At 52.2% G+C, this 12,189-nt stretch overlaps 1 protein-coding gene across 20 annotated transcripts in view; it reads left to right on the forward strand.

The window, feature by feature from the left end:
- CACNA1G (calcium voltage-gated channel subunit alpha1 G) overlaps positions 1-12,189 on the forward strand; it is a 129,618-nt gene that overhangs the window by 79,106 nt on the left and 38,323 nt on the right. For 19 of the 20 annotated variants that reach the window (XM_054170502.1, XM_054170503.1, XM_054170508.1 and 16 more), the window contains 6 exons: positions 69-253; positions 395-841; positions 6,162-6,262; positions 7,432-7,555; positions 10,334-10,402; positions 11,251-11,435. In XM_054170502.1, the coding sequence (XP_054026477.1) occupies positions 69-253; positions 395-841; positions 6,162-6,262; positions 7,432-7,555; positions 10,334-10,402; positions 11,251-11,435 (1,111 nt within the window). Of the gene's footprint in view, positions 1-68; positions 842-6,161; positions 6,263-7,431; positions 7,556-10,333; positions 10,403-11,250; positions 11,436-12,189 lie in introns of all 20 variants that reach the window. The other variant, XM_054170501.1, reaches the window with a different exon arrangement.

Consider the following 12,189-nt stretch of genomic DNA (forward strand, 5'->3'; position numbering starts at 1 on the left):
TTTTGCCTGCCCAGGTTGTAGATGTGCCCCTTGAGATGTGACACCTAAACCCCACCTGTGTCTTGTAGTGATGGCCCTGAGCGACCACCCAGAGCTGAAGAAGAGCCTGACCCCACCGCTCATCATACACACGGCTGCCACGCCGATGCCCATGCCCAAGAGTGCCGTGTTTGGAGACGTGGCGCAGGGCTACGAGTCGCGCCGAGCCAGCGGCGTCTCCGCGGACCCCGCCGTCTACGAGCTCAAGTCGCCGGTACTCTCCTCACCCCTCCTGCTGACGCTCGGCGCATGGCCGCTGGTTCTGCGGGGCTGGCTGTTCGCCCCGACGGGCGCAGCCGCAGCCTGGCACGGGGCGGGTGGCCCGGGGGTGATGCTCTCCCTTTCCTTCCCGCAGCCCAGCGCCCGCAGCTCCCCACACAGTCCCTGGCGCGCCGGCAGCAGCCGCAACAGTCGCCGCTCCAGCTGGAACAGCATCGGCCGGGCCCCCAGCCTCAAGCGCCGGGGCCAGAGCGGCGAGCGCAGGTCCCTGCTCTCCGGGGAGGGCAAGGAGAGCTCGGAGGAAGGGGAGAGCTCGGACGAGGAGCGCTCCAGCCGGGCCGGCAGCTTCAATGGCTCCTTGCCCCATCGCAATGAGTCTCTGGAAACAAAAAGCTCCTTTGACCTCCAGGACACGCTGCAGGTGCCCTCCCTCTACCGGACCAGCAGCATGCACAGCAGCCGAACCTCCACCTCTGAGCACCAAGACTGCAATGGGAAGACTTCTCCAGGTCTGCTGCTGCACCAGCTCCACCTGGATGACCCCCGACAAGACTGTGATGATGCCGATGATGAAGGCAACATGGTAAGGAAATGCCAAGTGATCACTTTGGGCTTTCTTCCCTTGTCAAAGCAATGTTTGCACCTGTTCCAGGAGCACACAGGGGGTGCAAAGCAGTGGCTTGTTGCAGAGACCAGGTCTCAACATCACCATAAAAACAGACTGGAAGTTGCCCAAAAGAGCACCAGAAGGTCTCTGGGATGTGGATGCCATCAGAAATGGGGCTGGCAACATATTGAGTATTTCACTGCAGTATTGGATGGTTCGTGAGGGAGACATCATGGTAAAACTCCCCAAGTTCTACTGAAAGGCCTGTCTCTTGTAAATTTTTGCTTTCCTGGGTTTATTTTTGTCCTTTTTAAAAAATCAAGCAACTTTCCCTGCTCTCCAACCATGATTCAGCTTTGTGTCCCCACGCACAGCAGCAGACAATTTTTGTTGACACCAACAGGCAATAAAGGGCAGGGTTGGTCTCCCCACCCCCATTAGCCCGCAGGTGACTTCAAAGGTTTACATTCATTTCCATGTGAAGGAGCCAATAAACAGCTCTCTTTCACAGCCCTGGAAAGTGCCATTTAGGAAATATTAGGAATTTGGCTGCTTTCCCAAAGGTTTTTGCACGGCTGGCAGAATAGGGCTTGAGTTGGCAGCAGGATGCTTGTGGGGCTTGTCCCCTTGGGATGTTTTCAGGACAGTGCTGGGGAGGTTTGGGGTGTTCCCAGGTTACTTCTTTGCTTCCCTTTACCCTTGTTCTCAGGCTTAAACCCCTGGGGACAGCTCGGTATCTGCTGGTGGAGCTCATGGGTTTGGAGCAGAGGCATGTGGTGGTGAGTGGGGTGGTACTGAGAGCAGGAAAGCTGCAGTTTGTGGACGTGATTTTACTGTAGTTTGTTGAATGAACATGGAATTTAGAGCATGCGAAGGGATGTGAAAGGCAACAGTGACTCCAAAGAAGGAACAGGAGGAGGAGTTAGTGCTGGCAGAATGGAGTCACTCAGCTGTGACTTGTCATGATCCCATTACATCTCCAGTATGGATCCTCAGCCTGGGATTCTTACTGATTGACCTAACCTGTTTCTTAACCCCCATAAAATTGAAATTTTAAGAAAAGGAGCAGTAATTATCTTGGGGAAAGCACCATTAAAAATCATCAGGAGACCATGTTCTTTATTGATAGCTGGGGATTGGTTTTTATGCTCCAACATCTGCTGCTTTTTCTAACTCACCCCATCCACACATCCTGCAGGTCCCTTCCTTTCCCCTTGCCAGATCAGAGGCCAGCTGCCCTCCTTGTGCGGGACACGATATTGTGGGGCATGGCCCTGCTCTCCCGTCGTTTGATGGGACAAGTCCCTGCTCCTCTGTGCCCCCCAGCCCTGCAGCTCCAGCCAGCACTGGTGCCTGCTTTTCATCTCTATTGGGGTGGCTGATCTCAGCATAAACCAAACATCTTCTGTATGCTTAGGCCAGGCCATCCAGGGTTAGACCAAAGGTCCCCCAGTCCTTTCCCATGCAGTGGTTAGAAGTAAATGCCTGGGGGGAAAAATAGGCAAGAAAGGGTAGATGAGTCATGGCCCAGCTCATGGTATATCCACAACTGGGACATCTGCAGCTGGCTGTTGCCTTTCCCTGTGTTCTGAAATCTGTCTGCACTGCAAATTGCTAAACCAGATGGACTGAAAAATATTGCTTAGATTAGGGAAATGAGTCGCCAGGTTGCAGAGCTTCCCTCTGTGATTCCCTCCTGACGTCTGGGGGGATGCTTTGCCCCTAAATTGGCCTTGACAAAGTCAGAAAGTAAGTTTTGGTTGGGTTTTTTTTTAAAGGGGAAAAATAAAATTTGGAACTCCCCTACCAAGAAAAGAAGAAAGAACTCAGCTGATATCCAGATCAAAGTCATCTTAAACATGCCCTTCTGTAGCAAAGCTCCCCGGCCCTCCTTGCTGCCTGGTTTTGATCACTGCTGTGCAGAAATAAAAAGTGCAAAGGCTCCATGTGGATCTCCCCAGCCCCCATTATGTTAGTGCTGCTTTCCTGCCTTCAATGATGCTATTCTGAATTTACATCTTTGTCAGGGGCCAGAATCAGGCCCCTGATAGCTCTTCTCTTCAGAAGTGTAAAATCACTGAAGGAATGCAGACAAGGAGAAGCTTCTTGGAGATTTCCTACCTGGCTGGATTCTTGCAGCTGTGACTGGGATCAGGGGTCAGCTGCAAAGCCTCTGTTTTTCACATCTGCTGGGTGCTTTTGGGTGCTTTCCTACCCAAATCGTGGAGCACTCAGAGCAGAAGGCGAGGGAAAGATTGAATCTGGAACCAAATGGGTCCCCTCCTCCCCAAAACCTCGCTGCATGTTGCAGTTGTAGCTTCTTTCCCCACTGCCTACTGCACTTTTTTCTTGTGCTGTGCAGTTCAGCTGTCCCCAAACCCTCCCAGCCTGCCCCTCCTGCATATTAAAACTAAATAATCGGATCCCAAGTGCCCCTGTGTAGCTTCCAGCTTGCCTGGAGGTCCGCTGCTGCTTGTAGAACGTTTTTCAGCAGTTCCCCTCCATCCTTGTAATAAATCTTTTATAAATCTCAGCCTCCCCCATACTCTGAGGAGTGCACCAGTCATCTTTTAATGCCAGCTGCCTTTCATCCTGCTTCAGAAGTACATTAATATTGGAAAGTCCTAAAAAATAAGGGGCTATTCATCAGCAGCTCTCCTGGCTGCATGCTTGGCAGGCCTGGTTAGCAGGGCAGAGGCAGCACTGCTGCCCCGAGCGAGCAGCATCGCTCCTTGCCCTGGGCCCTGCCTGGCGCAGCAGGGGAGGGAGGGCGGCTGTACCCAGAGAGGTTTTGCCTAAGCCATTGGCAACAGAATTGCAGGGTAGTTTTCTTCTCCCCTCCACATTTTTATTCATCCTGTCCAGGTGTGCTGCAGGAACAAACAGATGTGATTCCAGCCCAGAACTTCTCCATCATTTGAACATAATGGGGCCTGAGCAGCAATCAGCACAATTGTGAGCAGCCGATGCGTGCCTGGACCTCGCCGAGAAAGCGTGCGAGGGGACTCAGGCTGGAAATGCTTGGGGTTTATTTCACAAATATCTTACATTTGGCTCAAATTAACTGAGCTGCAGAGTTCCACTGGTGGAAATCTGGAGTAATTCCTCTGACTTTGGATTTCTGTTGATGCACTTGGCTCTGTACGGAGCAGCCGGGCTGCTGAGCTGTCCCGAGCCGAGCCCTGGTGCTCACCCATGCTCTGACATGCTGAGTAAAGAGACATGATGGAAGATCACTTTTTGCCTTTGTTATCTGATTTAGCCCATGAACTGCAAGCTGCAACAATTAGCTGAGCCCCAAAATATCTTTGGCATTAAAATTGGACAAAAGGAATATAATGCAGCATTCTGTGCTGCTGACGCATTACCATTCACTGCAAATCCCCGTGGTAAATATCAGAACTGCTCTCAATAAGAGACACTTCTGGAAACCTTCCAGCTCACAGAGCTGGACCAAGTCTCAGCCATTACTCTGTGTCCAGAGGCTGGGGTAGCCATCACTGCTTTCACCACAACTTTGTGTGGACACTTGATTTTTCTCCATTTCGTTACCTTAGTGAAGTCCATGGATAATTAAACTAATGAGGCTGCTTGAAGGGCAGCAAAGCCCCACGGCTGCGTGATCTGTTAATTGCAGCTTAGAGGCAAGGGAGCAGCTCTGACTCCTTGCCGTGGAAAAGGGATGTGAAGCAGCCAAGACATGGCCAAAAGTTAGTGGTGTGCTGTGGTGTGGGCTGTGCTTGTGTAGAGGGGGAGGGAAGGAACTGCAGGAGAGGAGCAGAAAGATCAAGCACTTTGTTGGTTGTTTTCATAAGGTGGTTTTTGCTTTCTGAAGGGCTCAGCTCATCAACGAATACTTTCATTAAAGGGACACTATAGTGGCTGCTCCCCAGTGCTAATGAGGCCCCTGGCTGTGTGCATGCTGGAACCAAAGGCGCTTCCTCCATTCCGCTCCATTAGCCTAACAGATCCCAGTTTACAGCCCGGAGTACCTCCAATTGCTAGCAGTTTGGCTCTGAACGAATCCTCCCTCCCTGTTCCAGGACAAAATAAATCAACATGCCTCAGTGCCTGGGTCCAGGTGCTCCTGGAGCATGAGCAGCAATGCCTGTGCTGTGCTTCACAGCTCCTGTGCTGAATATGGGCAAAAAAAAAAGCTTCAAAGAGCCCACTCGGCCGTGTTCCACCTGTGTGCACATCCAGCCCAGGTGGTGCTGGGGAATGAAAGCAAGGAGAGGCTCCTGCTGATCTGCAAACACAAAGTGTTGCAGTGCGTTGTGCACACCACACTCTGCGTTTGCCTCCCTTTGAGGAAGGGCTGGGAGAGCCCCAGCATGGTGGGTGAGATGTTTGCCCGACTTCTGCTGGTTGTCCACACACAAGGCACTAGCACTGCAATGTCAATTGGATTAAAGATCCTGACCTCCCCTTCAGAGAGCTATGGATGAGAAGGCGATAAACCTAATCCAGAGGCTGCTGCAGCTGGGATGAGGTTTCCCCTCCACATCCAATTTTCCATGTCTTCAGTTGCCCTGTTGGCCAAGGCTTTAACAATTTACCCTGCTGGCCTTAAACGACCCTGCAGACACTCTAAGCCATCGGTCCGTGTGGCTGAGGATGCTGTGGTTTCCAGGAGGAATTAATTTGCCGGAGTCGGGTGGCCAGTGCTCGTGCAGGTCAGGCTGGCCACGATGTTCCCTGCTGGCTTTATAATCTCCCATCTAATCTCTCCATGCTGAATGAGAGGCAGATGCTCACCATTGCATTTCTGGACCAAATGATTTCCTCAGCTTTCCATGGCTGCATGGACACAGGGCTTGGCCCAGCAAGCAGCAGGAATCCTTCCCTCTGTTGCCTTTTATACCCTCTGACATAAGCATTCTATATTCTTACAAAACCCCACCCAAGCAGCAAAAAAACCCACAGAATTTCCCCCCAAAACTTCAGGCAAGCATCTGATGCATATCTGGAGGGGCCGAGGCTGGTCAGAGCAGGTTTCCCATTGTCTGTTTTATTTTCCAAGCCTCTCCCCTTGCTGAGCATGTGCCAAATGCAGTCACCGCATAGGGGAAGAAGCAAGACCAAACTCTGTGAGCTCACGGGGCTGGCACAGCCCTTGCCCAGCTGCCAGAGCTCTTTCCCCTGCCCAATGAACTCTGGTTCTGGGGAGGGCACTTAGAGATGTGCTCAGTGGAAAGCTGCCTGGATTCCCTGCCCTCACTTGGCAGGTCTGGGGGGTTGTTTTGTTGACAGCTCTCTCTGTTTCCCTCCTGGCATGTTTCTCTTTTCCTTCTAGAGCAAAGGGGCCCGCATGAAGGCCTGGGTGCGGGCACGGCTGCCTGCCTGCTGCCTAGAGAGGGACTCCTGGTCCATCTACATCTTCGCCCCACACTCCAGGTAAGGCAGCTGCGCTCCGGCAGTGGCGGGTGCTGGGCACGGGTGCCCTCGTTGCCACAGCTCGCGCTGCCCGCCCATCCCAGACTCTGTGTCAGTTCACAAAGCTTCCAGCCCTTGCTCCAGCCCAACTGCAAAGAGCTGCTGGCTGCAGAGAGCTGCTCTAAGGTGGGGATGGCCCTGGCATAGGAGTGAACAGCAGAGACCCACAGCATAGGGCATGGCTGCAGCTTTATCAGGTTCATCATTTACTTTGTCAGTGGTGCTAGAGCTCAGCAAAGCTCTCACTCGATTGAGTGTGGGCAGTTTGGAGCAAAGGAGAGAGGTACTGCATTAAGCAGAGAAGTTTGAATTTGTCCCTGCTGCATGCTTACAGCACAGCGAAGGACACTCGTTGACCTGTTAAACATGCCTCTCAGCCTGGGTTTCTTTGCCCTCCCCTTTGAAGGACAACCTTCCTCTCTCAACAACCCCCAGAGAATATCATCTCCTTGCTTGTATGTACCCAGCTCTGCCCTTCCCAAAGCCCAGTGGCACCAGGGCCATCTGGGCTCTGTGCTGTCCTAGGTGTTCCTCTGGCTATGCATCCAGGGTCAGCGAGGGCTTCCCTCCTGTGCTGGAGGCCCCTGGGCAGCCTTGGAGTTCATTCATACAAAGATTAGAGAGATTTTTCAGAAGCAGACTGTGGGACATGTAATTCGGTATTATAAACCCTGGGTCAGTGTACAGCCATCTGTCACAATAAATAGCTCCTGTCCCTCTGGTCCATGTGCTCCCAACCTTTGCCGCCTTGCTGGGGCTATTTCTTCCTTCCTCTGAGCTAAACCTGAGCACTATGGATAGGGCAGGGGGTCAGATCCAAACCTGGCCGTGTGTCTGAGCTGTGGAGGCAGCTGCTCCGTTCCAAGTGACCCAAAGCCCCTTGTGAACATGACCAGGGCTTGAAATTTGTGGCTTAGTTCTGTAGCTTGGATCCTTTTCTCTTGGTTCCCGGCTCTGCCCGCAGCGCATGGCTCTGCCAGGGAGGGGGTTGAGAGATGGTTGCTCATCTGCTTTGCAGTTGGGGTGCTGGACTCCCCTGCCACATGCTGAGCTGCTCCTCTTCTCCCCAGCCAGCCAAGCACTAACAGCTCGGCTCTGTGTCCGCTTTCATTTTTTCTCTTTCTCAGCAGATTCCGACTGATGTGCAGTAAAATCATCACACACAAGATGTTTGATCATGTTGTCCTGGTGATCATCTTCCTCAACTGCATCACCATCGCCATGGAGCGGCCCAAAATTGAGCCTCACAGTGCTGTGAGTGTCCAAGGTTAACAGTTACCCTTGTGGAGCCAACATCTGTGGCTTGGGCCCTGCTGCTGTGTGCTCGGTCTCACTGTTCTTCTCTTTTTCAAATGGGAAGCTCCCAACATCCTCTGGTTGTCCTTTGCATTAGGGCCAGCAGCCCTCCTGGTCACTGCCCAGCACCTTTCCGAGCACAAGAGCAGAGCTCGTGTCCTGCGCGGTATCCAGGATCCCATCTCTGCCAATGCCACCAAGGTTTCGGCACGCGACATAAGCACAACATCTGTCTCAGTTTCCTTCTCTGATCAACCTTCAAACACTTCTTCTCTCTCAACACAATGTTTGTTTCTTCCATCTGTTCTCCTTGGGCACGTCTGTGTGGTGTGAAGGGAAAGGGGGAAACTGTTCATTTCACTTCTCCTCTCCTTTGTGTACCAGCCTTGTTGTGACACAGGAAAGCCTGAACCAATTCATGCTCTGCGATGTCATCTCCTCTACCCATTTTGTTTTCATTGCCTACATAAGGATTTCTCAAACCAGGCCCTTGCAGCACCACCATCCATCCCTCCATCCGAGGGGCAGAATCTTTCTCCTGCTCTTTTATTCTGGCAGGGGTTGTGTCTGGGGCTGGGCTCTTGATGCTGGATTGCATTGCTTCTATTGCAATCGTTTCGAGTCCTGTCGTGCTGATGTGGGTGTGTCAGGCTGCTCATTTTGTGCATCTCAATGTAAGACCTCAGAACTGGAGTCTTGGCTTTTCTGTGCCTATTTTAAGCTTTCCCTAGTCCTCCTCATTGTAACAGTTTGCCCAGCAGTCCCTCCCCTAAATGATTTTCCTTTGGTTACCACACAGTCGTGATGCACCAGCTCACAGCTGCAGAGGAGTAGGGCTCCCTACCAGCCGGTCTAGCAGGAGGAAATCACCCTGCTTTTCCCCAGATGGGACACCTGAGAGTGTCCTTTAAAGTTCCAAAGCTTCTTTGGAGCCCCTTGCTGTGTCCTCTGAGAGTCAGCATTCTCCAAGGCTGGCTGTGAAAGGGAGCAATTACACAGAGATGGAGGGAACAGGTAATGTGCCTGGGTCAGAGGAGCCCACAGTGTGTGAGCTGTGATGTCCCCAGGCACTGGTGGAGTGCAGAGAAGAAAGCGGGCAGGGACTGGTGTGAGGTTCATCAGTATTAGGTTATAACCAAGGGAACCAAAATGGGTCACCTAAGGCTGAAGCTGAGCTGAACCCAGATCTGGAGAGAAGGGGGATGCTGGGTGGTGAGACAGGGAGCTGGGGAGCGTGGGCCCTGCTTGTGCTGATGGAGCTCTCATCTGGAAACAGTCTGAGTTAGTTTAGCTTGAGTTGTTTAGAATAATTGTATTTTGCTTCCTTGAGCTGGGGACTTTCTAGCTGCTTCAAGCAAGTTCCCTTCTCCTGCCCCAGTTTCAGCTGGCTGATGGGGATGGGGGGGTGCTGTTGGTAGCCAAGGCTCTCCCCATGGTAGTCTGTGTGGTGTGGGCTGGGGAGAATGACCCTTCCCCAGCCTCTCCCCAGCCTACTGCTGCCTCATCTCCAGCTCCACAAGCAGGTCCTTTCTTTCTCCTGCTCACTGCTTGCCCCTCCACAGCAGCCTTTTGTGTGGTAGCTGCTAATGTCCAGAGATGGTTCCTATCACCGCTCAGGCAATTGCTGTGCAGCAATAGGAGCTAATTAATTATGGAGCCAGCATGGAAACGAGCTGCTCTGTGATTCCTGAGTCACTTTCAGTAAATCATGATCTGGCAAGCAAGCGAGTTGCCAAGGTGTTTTGTCTTGCTTAAACTGCATCTCGTTTTGAGTGAGAGATCTGCATCTCTTACAGGGCTGCTCTGTAGGGAGAGCAGAAATAAATCCAGGATTGTCAGCAGCAGATCTGGGGCTGAGCTGGGGCTGGCTCTGCTACACACACACATGCCTTCCCTGCACACACATCATCTCCAGCCTCCACCTTCTGCTGCCCATTTTCAGTGCAGGCAGGCAGAGATTGTTCAGGGATTAGAGAAAAGTGTAATTTATTTAATGATCATCATTAAAAGGAGAGGGTTCTGCTCACTACAGATAGGAAGGAGTCCATGGTCCCATCTGTAATCACTGGCAGCTCCTGCAGAGCAGTGAGGACGCATAGTCAGGTGGACAGCTCAGGGGTTGGGGAGGTGAGGCTTTTGGGCTTCATGCCCAGCCCCAGCCTGCAGCTTAGGGTGAGTGACTCAACCTTTGGGCGCAGGTCTCAGCTGGCACAACCCCCAGAGCTTGGCTGGCCTTGGTGGAACTGCGACAGCTCATGTCAGGAGCACCTTGGTGTCCCAGGCCCTGCCAGCCTCACAGCTCGGTGTCAGCTTTGGGAGCTCAGGGATGTTTGCAGTGTGCAGGGATGGCCGTAGGCAGGGGGCAGGGAGAGGGCTCTCAGGTGTGCTCCAAGGGGGACAATGGCTGTGTTCCTGCTGAGGGGATGGATCTGGGGCAGATGGAAGGCTTTAGGGACAGATAGGGGGTTTGAAGGCTGATGGGGGGGTTGGGGGCTGATAACGTGATGGGGTCTGGGCAGCCGGCTGCCGCTATCCATGGTGCTGACCGTGGCCGGGAGTGGCTGAGCATCCTTGTGCAAATACTTGGATTTTCACCTCTCTGTGAGTGATCAGCCTGGGCCTGGTTTCAGCACAGAAACTGGAGAACAGTTAGCAACCACCCAGACATGCACAGGGAGCTGCACAGCTGCTGAGAACAGGCCATAAAACATTGTTCTCTCTCTTTGTGTTACATAGGAACGGATTTTCCTTACGCTCTCCAACTATATCTTCACGGTGATCTTCCTGACGGAGATGACAGTTAAGGTAACTGGAGCTGGAGTGTGACCTGCCTGAGCTGTGTTAGCAGGATTTTGTTAGGGTGTACTGGTGACAGCACTAGATCTGCTGGTTGTGAGCAAGGTTCTCCTGAATACCAAATCCTGAATCTCCAAATACCCATCACAGGCCTTATTCTGAGCACGTTTTGCTCTTGATTCACACCATTATATGAGCAGTGGAATCCTTCAGTTCAGCAATCCTCCCCTATTCAGCAAAGCTTTTGAGCATATCCTTAACTCCAGCCGTGCATGTAAGTCCCATTGTCTTCCACACCCAATTGTCCTCAACAGCCTAAGCAGCTCTGTGCTTTCCTGAGGAGGTGAAACTTGAGCACGTTGGAACACTTTGCTGGATCTGAGGCAGGAGGCTCAGAAGCCCATTGCTGTGAATCTCTCTCATGTATTTCATAATCATCCCGTGGAACAATTGCTCCTTCATTGCGAAGTTTCTCTGTTTTCTTTATTTGCAAAGCTTGTAACTGATTGCTTTGGGTCAGCCACTCTGAACCTTTACTCCAGCAGTCAAGAGGCATAAAAGACAATCCAGATCCTTACGGCAGGGCTAAGCGTGGTAGGAGCTGTTTGCGCAGCTATGTTTAGCTGCATTAAAAATACATCAGCTGTAAGGGACAATCTGGGATGTTTCTGCAGAGGTATTTTTACAACCCCAGCAATGTAACACTTTGCTGATTTGTCTAATTAGGCTTCTATCCTGGGAAGCCAGCGGACGCAGAGGCTGGTATCTGTAAATAATGCCTTCTCAGCAGGATGCTAACTGGGAGAAGCATGCTGGATGTGGTAGTCAGAATTTGTTGCAACTTGGTGTCCGAGCAGGTGGTGGCACTCGGCCTGTGTTTTGGGGAGAAAGCCTACTTGAAAAGCAGCTGGAACGTGCTGGATGGGCTGCTGGTTCTCATCTCTGTCATCGACATCCTGGTCTCGATGGTGTCAGACAGCGGCACGAAGATCCTGGGCATGCTGCGGGTTTTGAGGCTGCTGAGGACGCTGCGTCCTTTGAGGTAAGCAGAGGAGGAGTGCAGGGCATGTGCCAGAGGGGCAGCAGAGCCTCTCCTGCAAGCAGCAGCACTTGTGCAGGGGAAGGGGCAGGTGAGACAAGGGCAGTGACTGGCACCAGTGCCGTGCCCAGCCTCCTGCTGCTCCACAGCCCACCAGTGTCTGCAGGTGCTGCAGAGCTGTGAGGAGCTCTGGGCAGTGGCCCTGTTCTGGGACCAGCCCGAGGAGCAGCAGCAAGCTGCTCAGTGCCTCTTTTGCTCATTAAAACACACATCCCCTGCTATTTGTGTTCTCATTTGCTTTCTGTAAAGTGCAGCCTAACAGCTTCTCCCCCCTTTCCTCCAGGCAGTCAATGGCTTGTGTAACAAAGAAGGAAATTAGTAGCAGGTGGCAGATCATTTTTAAGGGAGCAGACACTAAACTGTTGCTTAACCTAGAACGCAAAGAAGTTTTTTTCCCTCTCAGTCCCCCATTAATTTTACAGAGACAGTTATTTTGAAGATTGCCCACACAAGATGAAAGCAGCTGTCCTGCTGTGTCCCTGTCTCTGGCAGCAGGCAGAACCCCAAACCCAGCGCCCCAGGGGCAAGGTACCCTTCTGACAAGAACCTGCCCAAGGACCAGCCTCTTCCAAACAGGCATTTGTTTTGTCCTGTAGCCCTAGGCATGAAGGTTCCCTGCATGCTAAATGCAGTCCATCTTTAATACCCTTCTTGCTGCTCTTAAACCTTCCTGCAGCTAATAAACCTTCCTGCTCAA

The sequence above is a fragment of the Dryobates pubescens genome, chromosome 20 (assembly GCF_014839835.1).
Source record: "Dryobates pubescens isolate bDryPub1 chromosome 20, bDryPub1.pri, whole genome shotgun sequence".
In the NCBI taxonomy this organism is placed as follows: Eukaryota; Metazoa; Chordata; class Aves; order Piciformes; family Picidae; genus Dryobates; species Dryobates pubescens.